A 19,904-nucleotide genomic window follows, 5' to 3' on the forward strand; every position below is an offset into this window, starting at 1 on the left:
TTTGATGCAAGTGGTGATGGACTGGTTTTTGATATGCTTGTTGGCGACTTGGAGTTGTCTCGGGGTGAGTTGTTCAGTTGTTTCCCCCTTGAGGATTCGTTTCCCTTGATGTAGGTGCTGAAGCCTAGACTTTTCATTGGTGGGTGGTCATAATGTAGCATTTATTGAACCCAGATGCTCTTTGTCTGGCAATTCTGAACCTACCTGTTGGCAACACAGTGCTGCTTCGTGGGCTCCATGCCAGGGCTGTCCTGGACTTGATGTTGCCGCTTTGTTCTACCCAGTACCTTTGGAATAGCTCAGAAGGCGAGTGGGTAGAAGGAAGAAATATGGTCCACCATTCACTCATTCATTCATTTACTCATTTATTCATTGCCCTCAATCGGTCAGTCCATTATAATTAGTAATCACTATAAAGTTATTAATTAATAATCATTAGTTGAGCACCTGCTATGTGTCTGGCACCTTGTCACTTGAAGTGCTTTACATTTATCTCATCTAATTTTTATAATAATTCTGTTTGGTAGGTACTGCTTTCACCCCCATTCTATGAGGTGAGGAAATGGACGCTCAGACAGTATAAGCAACTTTTCCTAAAGTTCTAGAGCTAGGATGTAGTGGAGTCTGAATTTAGATCCAAGAAGGGAGCTTCCAGGGCCTTTAGTTCTAAGTCATGACGGTTCTCTGGGGGGAATGCACTTTCTCAAGAGAGAGGACGGTCAGTTACAGAATTTTCAGTTATCCGTGGAAATAAAATAGAGTAACGTGGTATTAATTAATTGCTGTGCATGGTGTGATTAGAGATATATAGAATTGAGCATGGCAAGCAGAGGCCAGAGTTGAGGGAAGGGATTGGGGAGCTGAGACAGGTAGACTGAGGCCAGACCACGCATGGCCTTGAAGGAACTGACCAGGTGTTTATTTATTTATCTAAATTTATTTATTTATTTATTTTTGACCGCATTGGGTCTTCGTTGCTGCGCATGGGCTTTCTCTAGTTGCGGCGAGCGGGGACTACTCTTCCTTGCGGCGCGTGGGCTTCTCATTGCTGTGGCTTCCCTTGTTGCGGAGCACGGGCTCTAGGCGGGTGGGCTTCAGTAGTTGTGGCACTCAGGCTCAGTAGTTGTGGCTTGTGGGCTCTAGAGCGCAGGCTCAGCAGTTGTGGTACACGGGCTTAGTTGCTCCATGGCATGTGGGATCCTCCTGGACCAGGGCTGGAACCCACCTCTCCTGCATTGGCAGGCGGATTCGCAACCACTGCGCCACCAGGGAAGCCCTGACCAGGTGTTTAGATTTCATTGTTAGTTTCTCAACCTTGGCACTACTGACATTTGAGGCCAGAGACATCTTTGTTGCAGGAGCTGTCCTTGTACCATCATAGACTCCAGTCTCAACTGTGCACCCCCAGTTGTGATGACCGATGACCGACAATATCTCCAGTTATGCCAAGTGTCCCTGGAAGGGTTAAACTGTCCCAGTAGAGAACCACTGGTCTAAGGAGAGGGACCAGATGGGACCTGTGTTTGTAGAAGGTGGCTCTGGCTGCTCTGTCTGTGTGGGGAATGGACCAAGCTTAGGAAGCTGGGAGACATGGTCCAGCGAGAGATGATGGCTGCTGGGGCTAGGTGGGCGAGTCGGGGCTGGTGAGAAATAGTTGGACTGATGTCCAGGGTGTTCCCCACTGTGGGACTTAGGTTAGCTAATCTCACCTGCCAATATCATCACGCATTTCTTGAGGGCCTGCAGATACAAGACCCCTGGGAATGACACATTCTAACACATTTTTGCCTTACAGATGAATGAAATCGAAGTTTGTCCAGAGTGTTATCTAGCTGCTTGCCAAAAACGAGATAACTGGTTTTGTGAGCCTTGTGTAAGTTGGATTTCCTTTCCTTTCTTTGTTTTCTGAACTCTATGCCTTGGGTGACCCAGGACAGCTTTCTGCAGGTGGCTTATTGGATGAAACTTTGCATAAAGTTTTAAAATAATTTTCTTACTGAAAATTAAGTTACGGCAGAATGGGAGTAATCCAGGTGGGATAAACCTCTTTGGCTGCAAGGTCATGTGCCAGAGGTAGTGTCACGATTTACTGGGTTTATTAGCCCTCGAAAACAGCAGGATGCAGAGTGAAAAGAAGCTCATCAGAGAGGAGAGACATGCCAAAGTCACGCAGATGACGAGCCGAGTCGTGTTAAATGAGTGTGTTACTTACAAATCACGTTGGGTCTATTTTAAGAGGTTTGGAAATCCCTCCCAGGGTTAACTCCATGGTCTCTCCAAACTGTGGTTCTTGAGGCTGGGATTGGGGTGGGGAGAGAAAGTCACCCCAGTTGTCCCCATGGATCTGTATTTTCCAACCTGCTGTTCCGCAGAGAAGTGTGTCGTTGGGGTGAGCTGGGAGGATGGGGGTGCGGGGGGAGGGTATTGGGCCGCAAGATTGGGCAAGTAGAGTTGAGAATCCAAACATGGTTTGTCTTTTCCTGCATTTCGAGATGGACATCTGAATCGTTAAGGCCCTGAGTAGCTCTCGGTAAAGAATAAAGTTAGCTAATGCCGTCCCTTATTATATGCTGGATGTAAGGTGCCTTTAACCCTCCAGCTTAACAGAGGGTGTAGGTATAACTGTCCCTGTGTTGCCCAGAAAGGTACAGTCTCTTGTTCGCTCCCACCCGGGCAAGAGCGGCACAGCCAGAGTTGAAGCCTCGTTTTGGTCAGTGCTCGCTGCTTTTTGGTTTCCCCATTGAACCCCATTCCCAGCCTTGCCCGGGGAATGGCCGCACATGTGGTGACTGCCACCTGGGGAGACCCTGCTGGAAGTTGTTTGCTTTCATTCTGTGGCCTGTATCAACTCTGCCTTAGCTTCCCCTCACCCACCGAGCTCTACGTGTGCATCTTGCCATCGAATACATACAAACTCTGGCTTTTGTTTTTCTTTTCCTAGAGCAATCCACATCCTTTGGTTTGGGCAAAACTGAAGGGGTTTCCATTCTGGCCTGCGAAAGCTCTGAGGGATAAAGATGGGCAGGTTGATGCCCGTTTCTTTGGACAACACGACAGGTGGGAGTTAAACACAGGCTTCAAACGCGTAGCTGTGACTGAACCTTTGATCCTGTCAGTGAATACAAGAAGGGGCGGTGGGTACGGCTATTATTTTATTGTCTCGATACCAGCCAGTGAAGTTGCACTTTAAAAATCCTGTTCTGGGCTGTGTTAATGAGCCTGATTGCACAGGCTTCAGTGTTCTCAGGTGTGTTGGAAAAGAATCTTGCTTTCGTGGTTTTGTGGACGCAGCCGGCATCGGCATAGGTTCCACGGTTATTTTAAGTGCTGCTGTTCTTTTCTGGGTTTTTCCGCAGTAAATGAAATCACCGCACAAATTGCTTTTCAAAATAATGCTTTCAGGGATCAGAAGCATTTCCCCAGATTGCCGGTAAAATGAATCTCCCATCGTTGTGCTGGGTAGTCCCTTTTCTGTGGAGCTAAAATGGGAAATTACAAGGGCTTGCTGTTTTGACAGGTGTGAGCCCTCCCTGCCAGCCTTCCTGCCCTCCCCTCTCCCTCTCTCAGCGACGTGAATTATTCCAGCTAATAGCACTTCTCTGTGGAGTGCAGCCCCCTGCGTGCTTCAGAACAACAGGTAGACAGAGATGAGCGGCGGGTAATTTCTTGGTTCTCTTTTAGCAAGAGTTACATTGTGAGTAAATGAGGCAAAAACCCTCCCGAAACCCTACCAAGCAGTCTGAGAAAGCACGCGTGCGCGTGTGTGTGTGTAGGGGAGAATATTTAACAGACATAGTTTGAAAATTATACCCACTCACAGAATGTACAGAAAATACACTTCCTCATTTTAAACAACACCAGAATTTGAAATATTGCTCTTTGTTAAATTTTGCTTCTCATCTTGCCAAAAAAAAAAAGAATATCAAAGTAATCTGAAATCATTTACCAGGAACCCCGGCAATCCATTGATAGGAGACAAAATGGAAATCAGCTGAGATGGTTCTAGGTTTGATAGGAAGTATTATACTTTGATTTTGACTATTTTTGGGGAAGTTTTTCTAAAATTCCTTTATTCATTCATTCAAAGAAACATGTCTTTGGTGCCTGCTGTGTGCCACGCTGAGTACTAGATGCTGGGATACAGGAGTGAGCAGGCAGACACTGCCCGTCGGAAGTGGGGAAGGCAGATGACATACAAGTGGGGAATAGGCAGTATGATCTCAGGTCAGGAGGTAGTGGTGGGACCGGGTGAAGATCTGGGTAGAGGGACCAGAGAGAGCAGGGACTCAGGTAGGGAAAGGGCAGGCCAAGGCTGAGTTAATTGCTCAGGGAAATCCATGAACACAGTGTGGTTTGAACAGGATAAGGGAGGAGAGGGTGGGTAAGATGTGGGATCAGAGGGCTGGGCTGGGCCTGGGTCACCAGGGTGGCTTTGGTCAGAAGTCTGGCTTTTATTTGAAGAGCAAGAGATATAGCGGGTTGTACATCTTCCTGCCTCTTCATTAGAGCATGGCAAGTGTTAATGAACCATCCTGATGATTTGGGATTATTCTATAGTGTAACTCAGTGGGGATAATACTTAGGATATCCATGGCGGGCGGCAAGCATTGCTGTCCCCCAAGCACCAAATATTCCCAGAGCCTTAAGAGTCGTGGATTCTCCAGCTGTGCCCACTCTGCATGGACCTCTTAATCCTGCCTGCCTGACAGCCACTGAAGGTGGCTTAGGGGCCATGAGCTTCACCGGCCCTGTTTCCAGAGGCTGTTTCCCTTGAACTTGCAGGTGTAGGTTGGTTCTGGGTGGGAGCTGTCCTGGAAGCCGGTCCCCCTACATTTGGGGGGGGACAAATTTGGGGGGGACTTGGACAGCTGCCCAAGTCTGATGCCCCACGAGATTTCCTTAACCCTCCCTCCGTGGTGTCTCCTGTCCCCTTGGAGGGGACCTGTCGAACTGTCGGGCTCATTTTGGGTGCAGGCTGCACATTGGGGGAGTCATTAAGGATATCCCGGTGGTGGAGGGACTGTAGGTAGGAGTTGTAGGGAGGTTTCAGTTGGCCTTGGGCAGGGAGTCCCTGACAGCTGTAGTGGAAGCCACTTCTAAAAGGATGGACGTCCCTGCCTTCCCAGGATGTTTTTAAAGCAGAATGGGGCAGGCTTGTCGACAGCCTGCTCTGGGTCTGACCCAGAAACAGGACACGGACTCAGGGGAGGCTGCAAGGGTTGTGATGTGCTGTCCCTTCTCGGGGAGCTCACTTTGAGGTTGCAGAGCCAAATCATAAGCCTGGACCAGGGGTGAGCAAAATGAGGCGGGCAGCAGAATAAGAAATAGCACAGACCACTGCATGTTCATTGTCATGTTTTTTTTTGGCCACTCTGTGTGGCTTATGGGATCTTAGTTCCCCAGCCGGGGATTGAACCTGGGCCCTTGGTAGTGAAAGCCGGGAGTCCTAACCCGTGGATCGCCAGCGAATTCCCCCATTGTCAAGTTAATAAATGTTAGCGAGAGAGAGCCCCTGGAGGCTTTTGTTCTGAAGAGTCTCATCATGGGCTTTTTGTCCTTTAAAAGATTTTGCCTTTTTTTTTTCGGTTTTATTTCACAGACACTATTACATACAAATGTAGAAAATATTTTATCAAATGCCTGCAGAGCTTAAAAAAATAGCTTTTTTTGGGGGGGGGGGCTTCCCTGGTGGTGCAGTGGTTGAGAGTCCGCCTGCCGATGCAGGGGACGCGGGTTCGTGCCCCGGTCCGGGAAGATCCCACATGCCGCGGAGCGGCTGGGCCCGTGAGCCATGGCCGCTGAGCCTGCGCACCCGGAGCCTGTGCTCCGCAACGGGAGAGGCCACAACAGTGAGAGGCCCGCGTACCACAAAAAAAAAAAAAAAAAAACCTTTTTTTTTTTAAACTGTGTTAAAATGCTGAGTTTATTTCACATGTATATTTTTGTCTCCTCGCCATCTCCATTTGTCTGACCACTACTACTACTATGTTCTATCATAACATTCCATACATACTTAAAACCAAGCAAAGGGTGGAGTTCCATCTTTAAAAACTAAACAGGCATTTTGGACAACACATTCTTGGCAATGGAACCTGGACAACATTTATTGGACACGGTAGGGAAAGTTCTCACTCTGTGTTGTAAAAAGGACAGCCAGATATCAACTGTTACAGAAATGAACTAAGACAGAAGAGTTTAACAAACGGTTTAAACTATTTTCTTAAAGAGACTTCCTCCACTACCAGAGATCTTGAATAGCCTCCTGGTCAGTCATCGGAAACAGTTATTCACATAATTGACGAATTTGGCTTCCGCTTTGGGAACGGAACCACCTTTTTCTATACTTGCTTGCATTTTTGCTTTAATGTCTTCTACAGGGCTAGGTCCTTTTTGGTGTTTTAGGAGGTTTTTTTTTTTCTGTTTTTTGAAGGATTCTTGACCTTTTGATTTTGGTGTTGATGGTTTGAGGCTTTTTCATTCTGGTTTGATTTTTGTGCACTTTTGGCTGGAGTATCCGTACAGGTTTCTTTACTGGAGCTTTTTCTTCAGCTTCCTCAGCATCAAAGTCGTCACCATCATCATTTTCATCATCATCATCGTCATCTTCATCAGCAGCAAGTTTTACTTTTTTCTGTGGAACCTTGCTACCACTTCCAGGAGCAGTTTTAAAAGAGAAAAGAAAGTGCTTTATGTCTGAGTGCAGGAGAATGAGATTTGGGGGATAATTCTCTTTTCAGAGGTGTAGTCTAGGATGCAGACTGTTTTCTTACTCGCTACCAACCCAGAGCCAAAGGGGATTTATTACTGTTCTAGTGGATTAAAATGACTAAGCTATTGAGCCTTTGAATGTCGTAGCTGAGTTTCGTGTCACGTGTGGTCCTTGTGACAGAACGTGCCTGTTGAATGAATCGTTAACTAACCACTCAAACCAAGTCATTTGAAAAAAAAGGAATATGTATTTAAGAATCTTGGAAAATCCACTAGGCTGATTTGGTTTGCATTAAGGAAAAAAAAAACAATTCTGGAAACAACCTAAATGACCATCGAGAGAGATCAATGGATAGAGAAAATGTGGTCTGTATATACAGTGGAATAATGTTCAGCCTTAAGAAGTATGTGGCGTCATGGCTGAACCTGGAGGACTTCAGGCTAAGTGGGGTAATACGCCAGTCCCAGAAACACAGATACCACATGACTCCATTTGTACGAGCTATCTAAAATAGTCAAATTCATACAATCAAAGAGTGGAACGGTGGTTGCCAGGGGCTGGGAGCAGGGAGAAATGGGGAGTACTAATCAACAGGTGTAAAGTTTCAGTTAAACAAAATGAATAAGCTCTAGAGAGCTGCTGTACCAACATATACCTATAATCAACTGTTGGAAAAAAAGTGTTGCCTGCCCTCTCAGTAAACAAAGGATATTGCAGCCATCAAGCCAGTAAAAGACCCTGGATGGTGAGCCCTGAGGGAACTCAGGCTGGAGACAAACAGGTAGCCCGCTGCCCCACCCTCAGCCACTGTAGCCACCCTAAGCGGTGCACCCTGAGGACACTCGGGATGGGAAGGCACAGGCTCCTGTCCTTGACAGCTAAAGTGCATATCAAAGGAATGATGTCAGTGAGCCCTGATGCTTACATCTTCCCACACATGGGAAAAAATGCTAAATTCTTTAACTTGAGATGCTTGGTTTTCTTTAATTAACGATAATCTTTGAAGTTCCCACTACCTGGTCTTTGTTGCAAAATCTCCTGTATATACTGGCTCCTCCCTGACCTCTTGGGAGCAGTCCCTCAGCGTGATCTGAGAGGCTGCGTCCAGGCTTAAGTCCTTTTTAAAAAAAAAAAAAAAAAAAAATTAATTATTATCTTTGACTGCGTTGGGTCTTTGTTGCTGCATGCAGGCTTTCTCTAGTTGCGGTGAGCAGGGGCTGCTCTTCGTTGCGGTGTGTGGGCTTCTCATTGCAGTGGCTTCTCTGTTGCGGAACACGGGCTCTAGGTGCGCAGGCTTCAGTAGTTATGGCTCCCGGGCTCTAGAGCACAGACTCAGTAGTTGCGGCGCTTAACCACTGCGCCACCAGGGAAGTCCAAGTCCTCAGTTTTGTCCGCCAAATAAATAATTCTCAACTTTTAGGTTGTGCTTTGTTTTTCAGTTGATACGGCAGTTATGTGTGATTCACTTAAACGTTTCTTCAGAGGGTAGAACTCATGTTAAGTGTTCTTGCACAATAAATTGTAAAAAACTTAAGAATCTTGGAAATGACCACAGTTGACTTAAACTCCCTTTCTCTTTTGCACTCCCAGGGCCTGGGTTCCAATAAATAATTGCTACCTCATGTCTAAAGAGATTCCTTTTTCTGTGAAAAAGACCAAAAGCATCTTCAACAGTGCAATGCAAGAGATGGAGGTTTACGTGGAGAACATCCGCCGGAAGTTTGGGGTCTTTAATTACTCTCCATTCAGGACGCCCTACACGCCCAACAGCCAGTACCAAATGCTGCTCGACCCCTCCAACCCCAGCGCTGGTGCTGCCAAGATAGACAAGCAGGAGAAGGTCAAGCTCAACTTTGACATGACGGCGTCGCCCAAGATCCTGATGAGCAAGCCGATGCTGAGCGGGGGCACAGGCCGCAGGATCTCCTTGTCGGACATGCCACGCTCCCCCATGAGCACCAACTCCTCCGTGCACACAGGCTCCGACGTGGAGCAGGACGCCGAGAAGAAGGCCACGTCCAGCCACTTCAGCGCGAGTGAGGAGTCCATAGACTTCCTGGACAAGAGCACAGGTCAGCCCCAGGTGGGAGAGGGTACAGGGGCCCCCTGGGACACAGGGGCGCTCCCATCGGGGCCACACCTGTCTGGCCCTACCTGGTGAGCATCACAGAGTCAAAGAGAGCTGCGTGGCGTTTCATCCCAGTGGAGCAAGTTTTAATTTTTAACTGAGTAACCCATTGGGATTCTTGCTGTTAGGGACCCAAAAAATGAGAAAAGTGTTCCCCAAAGGCCAGCTGGAGGTCGTTCCTAGAAGTGGGCAGAGGTGGCCAGAAATCCTTCAGAGTTCTGTTCAAATGCCTCCTGAGATGAATCACAACTTCCTACAACAGTTTTTTTCTTTCTCAAGAATTTTATTTTAATTGAAACATTTTTCTATCAAAACCAGATATTCACATTACTTAAGGCTCGAATATTAGAGGAACATGTAAGGGAAACAAGCATATTCTCTCCCCAGAGCAGTCCCACTTCTTAAAGGTCCACCCGTTTAACGGTTTTGTTGCACTTTGGAGCCTTGCTGCTGTAGCAGTGGTGACGAATGAGGATGCTGGTCTCAGATGAGATCCCAGCTCTGCTACTCACTAGCCCTGTGGCTTTAGGCAAGGTACCTAATCCCTCCGTGGCTTGGTTTCCTTACCGGTAACACGACCATAATGATAGGACCTACCTCAGGTTCTTGTGAGGATAAATGAACCACCATACATAAAGGGTTTAGGACAGTGCCTGAAACAGTAAGTGCTACAAAAATGTTGGCTACTCTATTATTTCTTCTGGTAGTTGCTCATCCCATGCCTGTGTGGATTCAGAGAGGTGTTACAAATGAGGGATGCTGGCTGAGTGTAACGAAAGCAAGGGTGACTTAAATTGAATTCTTTCTATCCAGACAGTTTGGTTGCATATTAAAACCTTTAAGAACTCTGTTTCCACAAGGAAATGGGTGTACTCTCATTTTTCTTGAAACACGGCCTTTACTCTTTGTTCTTTCTTGTTGTATCTTGGAGAAGCATGGGTAGAAGGTAGCTCCACACTGAACTTGGTAACGGAGGCAGCTGGCCCTGAGGCTCTGGGTTGGGGAGACTTTTGATGAACCCCAGGACACACGCCCTATTCTCAAGGGTTTCAGCCCATGGAATGTCCACAGGAATGTGGACTTAACTGTTTTCACATCTTAACATTCTTCCAGAGAAATGGGAAATCTGCATTTTAATATAGAATCTCCAGTTATGAAATGTCAGCTCAAAATGTCTTAAGATATTTTCCAGAATGAATAAAGCACATCTACAAGTTGGACCAGTATTAGACCTCTGGCCAGAGCATTACCCTTGGAGAGCCTTTCAGACACCACCCTCCCAATTCTTTCCTTCACGTAAGAACTCTTTAAGGAGCAGGTGTCCGGAATTCCCTGGTGGTCCAGTGGTTAGGACTCCATGCTCTCACTGCTGAGGGCCTGGGTTTGATCCCTGGTCGGGGAACTAAGATCCCACTAGCTGCATGGTGTGGCCAAAAAAAAAAAAAGAAAAGAAAAGAAAAGGAGCAGGCATCAGTTAAGAGACCACCAATGTCCCCGGAAGATAAAATGATGGGGACTTAGTGTTAAACTCAAAGAATTTGAACCACTCATTTCGGTTCGTGTTGTTGCTTCTTTCTGGTTTGCTTATTTCAAGTACTGCTTGTCGCTGCTCTCCAGATGACTATAGGTGGAGTAGAGAGTTAATTACCAACAGCTTTTGATTCTTCAGAATAAAGGCTGCAGTCTTTCTCCAGGTCTGATCCAGCCATGTGGTCGAGGGACTCACAGTTGAGTTATAGAGCTTCGTTCTGATGACATAACTTCTGTTCACCAGCCTCAGAAAAAACTTCCGTTTTGCCCCCTGGTTTCTGAGCAGAGTCCTTAAAAGCTTACTTTTATTCCATGACATGATTCCATTTAAGCCAAGTTAACATGGTATGTAATCACACAAACTCCTCAGCCTTTTAGTTCTCATAGAGATCATGCTTTTGAGAAAGAGTTTTAACTCGGCAGCAATCCCATGAATTACTGTTGCCTGAACTTTGACTGCTATGATATTTTGCCATAATCTTAAGTACCACCTATTTTATTACATTCTTAAATATTAAATCTGCAATTTATAAGTTGCAGACGCAGTTTATAAATGCTAAGCTAAATAAAGTATATAAGTTCATGTGTTTAAACTTTTTGCTGTGCTTTTTCCTGATATACGTGAAATTAGCACATAACTTGTAAAATAAAACATGTTGGTCTCTGAACCACTATTGATGTTCCAGCACCATATTTCAGGAAACATAGTTTTAGAGGAATAAGAAGAACACGTGTAATGGGTTTAATTAAGCTTCTCTCTTTCCTCAAGAGGTTCAGAGGTTGAAATGACGTCAGAATTCCTGACAAAACTCCTTATTACATGAGTGACTTTTGAGGTGGTAAGTTTGCAGATACCCCATTTCAGTAGAATTTAAAGCCGTTTCCCAAAATATAACTGCTTACTAGTATGTGCCTGGGTTATTTTGCTGATCGTGAGTTAGGCAGCCAGTGAATAGTGTAGGGAGAGAAGGTATTTATTAAAAATTGTTTTAGTCTTAGAAATTGCCCTCTTTCCTGTAAGGAGCTAGACAGTAAATATTTTAGGCTTTGTAGAGCTCTTGTTACAACAGTGCAACTCTTCAATACCTTGGTTGTGTTACTGAAACACCCATAGGTAGTATGTGGCTGAGACACTGAAATTTGAACTCCATATAATTTGTATGTTCCATGAACTACTAATCCCCCCCCCCCAAACCATTTAAAAATGGTAGATACTCTTCTTAGCTTACAGGCCGTACAAGAATGGGTGGTATGCCAGATTTGGCCCATGGATGAGTTTGCCAGTTTCTGTTATAGACTAAGAGAAACTCCGAGTCAGTCTCCCCATTTTACAGAAGGCAAGTTGAAGTCCCCGCGGAGAGTGCGGGGGTGCTGAAGTTCCCACAGCCAGATCCTGAATCTGGATGGGCGTTCTTTGCACTGCACACCACTGCCCTCTGCTGTTGGCAGCGATAATAGCACTTTGTGGAAGGAGAAGTGGGTTATTTATTGAAATGCCCCAACAATCAGAGAGAGTATAATTGAGACAAGACCGCGCTTTATCCAAAAGTGTGTTTAAAAAAAAAAAAAAAAGATTGTCATAGAAAGACCTAAGAAAAACCTTATTAGTTTCAGCAGGGAAAAATTTGTAGCCAGCCACATAAGACTACACATTGAAATAAGTTATTAGATAAAATTTTTATGAGAGTTTAGAAACCCTCCTTTTGTTTGGGGGATTGAGGAGCTCAGAATCATGTGTCTATAACCCTTAGGGCTGGATTTAGCTCTCTGAGGAGCCCTTTGCTCAGCCAGACTCCTTTTACTCCTGGAATCTTGTTGTGTTAAGGGTCAGAGTGGTTTATATTCTCCATGATTTGTCTGATTCCTCCTTTATCTAGACCTCCTGGCCAGATTGATGCCTTTGCCAGTATTTGCTTGCGGGATCCTGATTTAAGTCATTAATATGTATTAGGGTAAGAGTCCTGGGGCCTGGCTTTCACCACTCTCAATAGTGGTCCTTTGGTCTTGCAGCCCCATGTGGGTTCCTTCAGGGAGAAGGGAAGACGGTTTCAGATACTCTTTTTGTCCTGTGAAATCAATACATGTTTGTCTTAAAACAAGTGCTAGTTACAAAAACTAAAGTCAGGGATAATGCCACCTCCCACAGTCAGCCCTTAGAAATTGTTTCCTGGACTCTTTTTTTTTTTTTTTTTCCGCTGCACTGAGTGGCTTGCAGGATCTTAGTTGCCCAACCAGGGATTGAACCTGCACCCTTGTCAGTGAAAGCGCGGATCGCCAGGGAATTCCCATCCTGGACTACTTTGTGTTGGTTTATACATCATATTATCAAGTTGAAAATTCAAATACTTCCAGGGATCAGGCAGATATGGAAATGAGTGAGTTTTGGAAGTGATAAGGACTGGGGTGAACTAAAGCAGAAATCCGCTCGTCTTCGTGACTATTGACACACTCATGGGTGCTTGTGTGTGTAACACTTTCCAAAGCAGTACTTACTCTTCCCATACGTGTGTGCTGAGCTAGAGAGGTATGCTTTTTTTAAAGGGCACTGGGGACCAGATCCCTCTGCTGGTTCTAGCCAAATGGGGATGTGGCTCAGTGTTGCCAGATTTCTGGCTGTTCAAGAGAATTCTCAAATATTTTTAAAATGCAAACTACCCCAACTTTTACACATTGGCTCAAATTAAAAAAAAAACTATAGGGACTTCCCTGGCGGTCCAGTGGGTTAAGACTCCGCGCTCCCAATGCACGGGGCATAGGTTCGATCCCTGGTTGAGGAACTAAGATCCGGCATGCTGTGTGGCTGAAAAAAAAACACAACAAAACAAACAAAACCTATAGAGCGCATCAAATGCATCTGTGAACTACCGGCTTCATGGATCACCTGTTTGGTGTAGACTGTTGAGGGTTTTCTTTTTTAACTTAACCTTGTGTTCTGAATACTTTTCCATGAACTAAATAACCATTCAGGACAGCATTTCTGTCCTGTCCTAGACCATCCAGTGATTCTATGCTGTGGAGCTCATTTGTTCATGCCACCAAGAGTGGTGCAAGATGCCGCCAGCCCTTTGATTGTGTAGGTTGCTGCCAGGGCTTTGTAAGTAGAGGAACTTCAGTGTGAGTCATTAAATCCTCCACTGCTGCCTCCCCCAGGGGGCTGGGGTGCGTGGGAGGGAAGGGGCCTTTTTTTCTAATTTTTTTTTTTTTTCTTTTTTTCTAATTTAATCCTACCACTCCTGTTTCATGTAGTCAGAAGGGCACTTAGCACAGTCTGGGGGTTTTGTAAACGTAGATAATAAATGATGCGTTTTAGCCCTTGCTTGTGAATTGCACATCAGAGTGTAAAATCTGATTAAATTATTTGTGACTTCAAAGGCAGTTAGATCTTCCTTTGGGCAAGATTTATGACTTTATAAAGAAGGATTGGCATCTGTTTCAAGGCCTAATTGAAACGTGCATCTCCAATTGTCTTTTTGCTTTCAGAAATGTCTGTAGGGTGATTTAAAACAGGGTTTCTCAACCTCAGCAGTACTGACATTTTGGGCCGGATGATTCTCTGTGGTGTCCTGTGCCCTGTAGGGTGTTTAGCAGTGTCCCTGGCCTCTACCCACTAGACGCCAGTAGCACACCCCTGCCCACAATTATCACAGCCAAAAACATCTCCAGACATTGTCACGTGTCCCCTGGGGGGCATGGCCACCACTCCAGTTCTCATTGAGAGCCATAGATTTATGGACCGTGCTTTTGAATTTCAGCCCTGATAAAACTCTGCTTAACCTTCAACTTTGAAGCTCTCCAATATTTACATTTCATTTTACATCATTTTCCCCTGAATATAAGATATGCCTTTCAAATGTTAATATTATAGAATAAATAGTCCATAATTTCACGCTGAGAGGTGACAACTATTAAGAATTGGGTGGCTAAAATTTTTTAATGTATATAATCACAGTGATGATGACAGTAATAATTTGTGTGTGTGTGTGTGTGATGGAATGGGATTGTACTAAACGTTTTGCTTCTTTCAACTTAGCAGTGTTTCTTTGACGTCTTTCTACTTGAGTGCACATATTCTCATCATCAGTAGTAGGTAGATTTTATGAAGTCGTGAATGCAGATGTTTTAAACAGATACATTGATTTGTTTTCTTAATGTCTGTAATGTATATATGTGTGTCTAGAGCGATTTCAAACAGGGTTTCTCAACTCATCACTACTGACATGTATATGTTAATTATATATTTATATCTCTCTATATATGGTCCTTGCTCACTTTCTAACCCCCAGTGCTGTAGACATTTTGGCCAGCTTAATATTTTCCATGTTTCTCTAGATGGTCATGAATAAAAGTCTTCAAGAACATATCAGTGATTGAACTTCGCCGGAGTCACACAATTACAGAATTCCTCTCCCTTCATTACATTTTTTATATTAACAAATACATTTTTGCACCTGTTTTAAAGTTTTTTCCCCCAACAAAACCACAGTAAAAGCAAAAGCATTTTTAAAAGCGCAAAGTGGCTCATAATCTAAATGCCTCTAGTTGACCCTTTTTTTCTTTTTAAACGATGAAAGGACTACACGCACATGGTTAGAATTAAAACAACAAAATGAAACCCAGCAATATTAGAGCGGTATAGAAGGGTATAAAGGAAAAGCTAAAGTTTTTAATTTTTTTATCCCCACTTCTGGGCTCCAGTTTTTCTCCAAAGTTTCCATGATTATGGGATGTGCTGCTGGAAAAAAAAAATTTTACATTCATTTAAAGATGTGGGCATGCTTTTCAGAAACATTTACACATACGGGGACATTTCTATGCACACTTGATTTTACCTTTTTCTCTTTTTCCCACACATATTCTTGTCAGGATGTAGAGATCTGAGTCTTTCTTTTTAAGGGTTGTGTGGTATGTATACCATTATTTATTTAGCCAGTCTCTAATGAACAGGCGTTTATAAGCCATCTTCCATTCCTTTGCCATTATAAATACTGTTGCAGTGAACCTTCTCGTGCATATCCAGTATCAGGGGCACTTTTATATCTATGGGGTGAATTCATAGCAATGGAACTTCGGGTCCGTGTGTTACGTATACTTTAATTTTTTTTTATATTTAAAAAAATTTTTTTGCCACACCACGCAGCTCGTGGGGTTGTTAGTTCCCCGACCAGGGATTGTACCCATGCCCTCGGCAATGAAAGCATGGAGTCTTAACCACTGGACTGCCAGGGAATTCCCTGTACACTTTAATTTAATTTATTTTTTTTTGTGTTCAAGCATCTACTTTTTATTTATTTTTTTAAACATCTTTATTGGAGTGTAATTGCTTTACAATGTTGTGTTAGTTTCTGCTGTATAACAGTGAATCAGCTCCACGTATTCATATATCCCCATATCCCCTCCCTCTTGTGTCTCCCTCCCACCCTCCCTATCCCACCCCTCTAGGTGGTCACAGAGCACCGAGCTGATCTCCCTGTGCTATGCAGCTGCTTCCCACTAGCTATCTATTTTACATTTGGTATACTTTAATTTTAATATCATTATCACCTAACTGCTCTCCTGAATAGTGTTTTTTTTTTTTTTTTACTTTTTTTTAAAATATAAATTTATTTATTTATTTTTGGCTGCGTTGGATCTTCGTTGCTGTGTGTGGGCTTTCTTTAGTTGTGGCGAGCAGGGGCTACTCTTCATTGTGGTGTGCGGGCTTCTCACTGTGGTGGCTTCCCTTGTTGCAGAGCACGTCCTCCAGGCACGCGGGCTTCGGTAGTTCTGGTGCACGGGCTTAGTTGCCCCACAGCATGTGGGATCTTCCTGGACCAGGGCTCGAACCCATGTCCCCTGCATTGGCAGGCAGATTCTTAACCACTGCACCGCAAGGGAAGCCTCTGAATAGTTTTTTGATGCCTGTGAGTGTACCTCTTTCCTCACCTACCCTGAACACTAGGTGTTATTTTTGAAACAAGTGTACCATGCAGGTGAAAAGGATGTAGGTTGGAGGTTTATCTGTGTATCTCCATATGCCTTACCTGAGTTTACATTTATTTATGTCGAGCTCAGGGTGCTTCTTGACCATTTGTATTTTTCTGTGAGCTGCTTATCCATGTGTTTTCCTTGGTTGCCTAATCACTCAGCATGCCTTTAGTAGCTGCAGAATATCGAGGAGATGGTGTAAGTTGGCACCTTTGTAATGGAGAGGTTTTATTGGTTGTCATTATCATTTCTTTATTGCTTATTGTGACCACAGTCATGAGAAGAGGAACGGAGAATTCATTCTTCAGTTAATCATCTCATGTATCTGCTCATGTTGTAAATGTCTCAGGCAGCGTCAGTGGCTGGCAAGGAGCCTGTTCTGGAGCTGATATTCTCAAGGCAAAAGGGGCACCTGGACCAGCTTAGATGGGGCTGGCAGGGGAGGGCTCTGAGGAGGTGGTATTGGACCCAAATGTTGAGGACGGCCGGCCAGTATGATCTGGGTGGGAGTGGTGGGTTGGGTGGGTGGGGTGTCTTTCCTTGGAAATTCCAAGTGTAAAGGCTTGAGTTGGGAGCGGACTTGATCTTGGAGGGGCCAAGCACAAGGGGCCACGTGGCTGGAGATTCCAGAATGAGGCAAGGAAAGGTCAGCTGTCTCATTGGTTTTTTTTTATTCTGGGGAACTGGACGCCCCTGGATGGTTTTAGGTGGAGGAGTGATGTTTGCTTTCCTCGTTTAAGGCGCTGTCCCGGCTGCTGGGGGGAGGTGCCCTGGGAGGGGGTGCTGTGGCAGGTGGTAGGGGACCTGCGGGGAGCTCTTACAGGGTCTTCGTGGGAACTGATGTGTTAGGGCAGTGTTTCCCAAACCTTTTCTTCATCATCACCCCCGAAGGAGCCCTTTTAGACACTTCCTTCTTTTTTTTTTTTTTTTTTTTTGCGGTACGCAAGCCTCTCACTGCTGTGGCCTCTCCCGTTGCGAAGCACAGGCTCCGGACGCGCAGGCTCAGCGGCCATGGCTCACGGGCCCAGCCGCTCCGTGGCATGTGGGATCTTCCCAGACCTGGGCACGAACCCGTGTCCCCTGCCTCGGCAGGCGGCCTCTCAACCACTGCGCCACCAGGGAAGCCCCTAGACACTTTCTTCTTAATTGTCCTCCCGTGAATATTTTTTAAAATGGAGGTGAGAGCCACATAACAGAAAATTAATCAGTTCAAAGTAGACAGTTCAGTGGCATTCAGTACAGCCACAACACTGTGCATCCACCACTCTTACCTAGTTCCAGGACATTTCCATCACCCCGGAACAAAACCCTGTACCCGCCAAGCAGCCACTTCTCATCCCTGCCCCCTCTCCCACCCCTGTCCCTTTGCTCCATCGCTGACCCCTGGCAGCCATCGATCTGCGTTCTGTTTGTATGGACGTGCTCAGCATGGATATTTCATTTCAGTGAAATTCTATAAAACATGACCTTTGTATCTGGCTCCTTTCACTTAGTGTGGCGTTCTCAAGGCCACCTGCATTGCAGCGTGCATCAGAACCTCATTCCTTTATACCAGGGCTTGTCTGTGTGTTGGTGGACACTTGGGTTGTTTCCATCTTTGCATTACTGTGCATAGTGCTGTTTTGAGGATTTGAGTATAGGTTTTCACTTCTTTGGCGTCTGTACTTAAGAGTGGACCCTCATGAACTTTAAACGTATTGTATGTCCTTTTACATACGGCATGTGTGCTTTATTTATAAAAAGAGTAAGATTTTTTTCACCCTCTAAGATCTACTTTCTGCCCCTTGAGGGTGATAGCCCTGGAGATTGGGATGGAGGTGAGTGCGAAGATTTGGGTGTATTTTGGAAGTGGTGTGTAGAGGACTCGCTGAAGGGCTGGGTAGGCTGAGGCGGGAGAGCAGAGGAGGAATTGAGACAGTGTAGACGTGTTTGGCCTTGAACAACTGGGTGAGTGGTTGTGGGGAGGTCAAGACGGACACAGGTGTTTCACAAATTGGGGAGGTGGGGTAGGTGGCAGCCAGGGATGGGCACTGGCCATCACTTTCTCAGAGGCGAGTTCTGCAGCGTGGGTTGCTAGGTGACCCCGAGGTGCTGTCCTGGTCCTGATTACGTGAAGCACTGCAGTACCAGACGCCAGTGAGGGTGGCCCCTGCCCTTTGCTGGCCGGGTGGAAAGTGAACCAGACCCATCTCCATGGGAAACCGGTGTTCACGTATCCAAGTGCTGTATTTCAAATTTTTTAAAAATTTAGAACGTGTCTCTTGAACCTTCAATACTTAAATTTTATTAACAAAGGAAACGTTATATGTCTATGAAATTGAAGGCTTGTTGTTCCAGTTATTATTATTATTATTTTTTTGCGGTACGCAGGCCTCTCACTGTTGTGGCCTCTCCCGTTGCGGAGCACAGGCTCCAGACGCGCAGGCTCAGAGGCCATGGCTCACGGGCACAGCCGCTCTGCGGCATGTGGGATCTTCCCGGACCGGGGCATGAACCCGCGTCCCCTGCATCAGCAGGCGGACTCTCAACCACTGCGCCACCAGGGAAGCCTCCAGTTATTATTTTTTAACTATACAAACATATATATATATAAGAAAACTAATGAGTCTCCCTGTGTTCTTGGTAAATTCCCTGCAGGCCCACAGCGGGGGGTAGGGCTCTGCTAGACCACATGCCAGCCTCTCCTTCTTACTATGTAACTTGAACTGTTAAATAGGGAAACGTGGACTCCCTTGCTTGAGTTCTCTGTGTGACCCCGCACCTTTGTGTGGTTTTGGTTCCCGCTACCCTTTAGGGTTAGTCTTCCTTGTCAAAGTTCCCTGCAGCCCCAAGCAGTGCTTCTGCTAGTATGCTAAGACCCTCCCTGCGAGACCCACTTGCTAGTTTGCTTAAGGGAATACAATTAGAAAGACTCTGGTCTTTAATCCTTGTGGAGGGAATACACTGCACTGATCTTTTCAGCCACTGCAGATCTCTTTTGGAAACAGAACATAAATGAATGAATAATAATTAAAAATCCTAATACTAAGGATTTTATTGGTGATACTTAAATCTTTTGAAACACCTTTATTTTTCTATTTATCTTTCTATTTATTTATTTATTTATCTTTCTATTTATTTGTTGGCTGCGTTGGGTTTTTGTTGCTGTGCGCGGGCTTTCTCTAGTTGCGGCGAGTGGGGGCTGCTCTTCGTTGCGGTGCGCGGGCTTCTCGTTGCAGTGGCTTCTCGTGTTGTAAAGCATGGGCTCTAGGTGCACAGGCTTCAGTGGTTGTGGCACGCGGGCTTCAGTAGTTGTGGCTCACGGACTCTAGAGCTCAGGCTCCGTAGTTGTGGCACATGGGCTTAGTTGCCGCACGGCACATGGGATCTTCCCGGACCAGGGCTGGAACCCGTGTCCCCTGCATTGGCAGGTGGATTCTTAACCACTGCGCCACCGGGGAAGTCTCATGAGTTAGGTACTTTAATCAATCCTTTTGTATTATATTATTAGTATCCCTCTTTGTAGCTATCAGGAAAGGAGATTCAGAGACATCAGGTCACTTGCCCAAGGTCACACAGCACGTCCACAGAGCT

The 19,904-nt window shown here is 45.4% G+C and overlaps 1 protein-coding gene across 23 annotated transcripts in view; it reads left to right on the forward strand.

The window, feature by feature from the left end:
* The window catches only part of ZMYND8 (zinc finger MYND-type containing 8), a 159,566-nt gene that overhangs the window by 92,159 nt on the left and 47,503 nt on the right, over window positions 1–19,904 (forward strand). For 22 of the 23 annotated variants that reach the window (XM_079945633.1, XM_079945646.1, XM_079945628.1 and 19 more), the window contains 3 exons: window positions 1,796–1,873; window positions 2,942–3,057; window positions 8,300–8,781. In XM_079945633.1, coding sequence (XP_079801759.1) covers window positions 1,796–1,873; window positions 2,942–3,057; window positions 8,300–8,781 — 676 coding nt within the window. Of the gene's footprint in view, window positions 1–1,795; window positions 1,874–2,941; window positions 3,058–8,299; window positions 8,782–19,904 lie in introns of those variants that run through there. The other variant, XR_013831654.1, reaches the window with a different exon arrangement.

This window comes from Stenella coeruleoalba, assembly GCF_951394435.1.
Source record: "Stenella coeruleoalba genome assembly, chromosome: 15".
Lineage (NCBI taxonomy): Eukaryota > Metazoa > Chordata > Mammalia > Artiodactyla > Delphinidae > Stenella > Stenella coeruleoalba.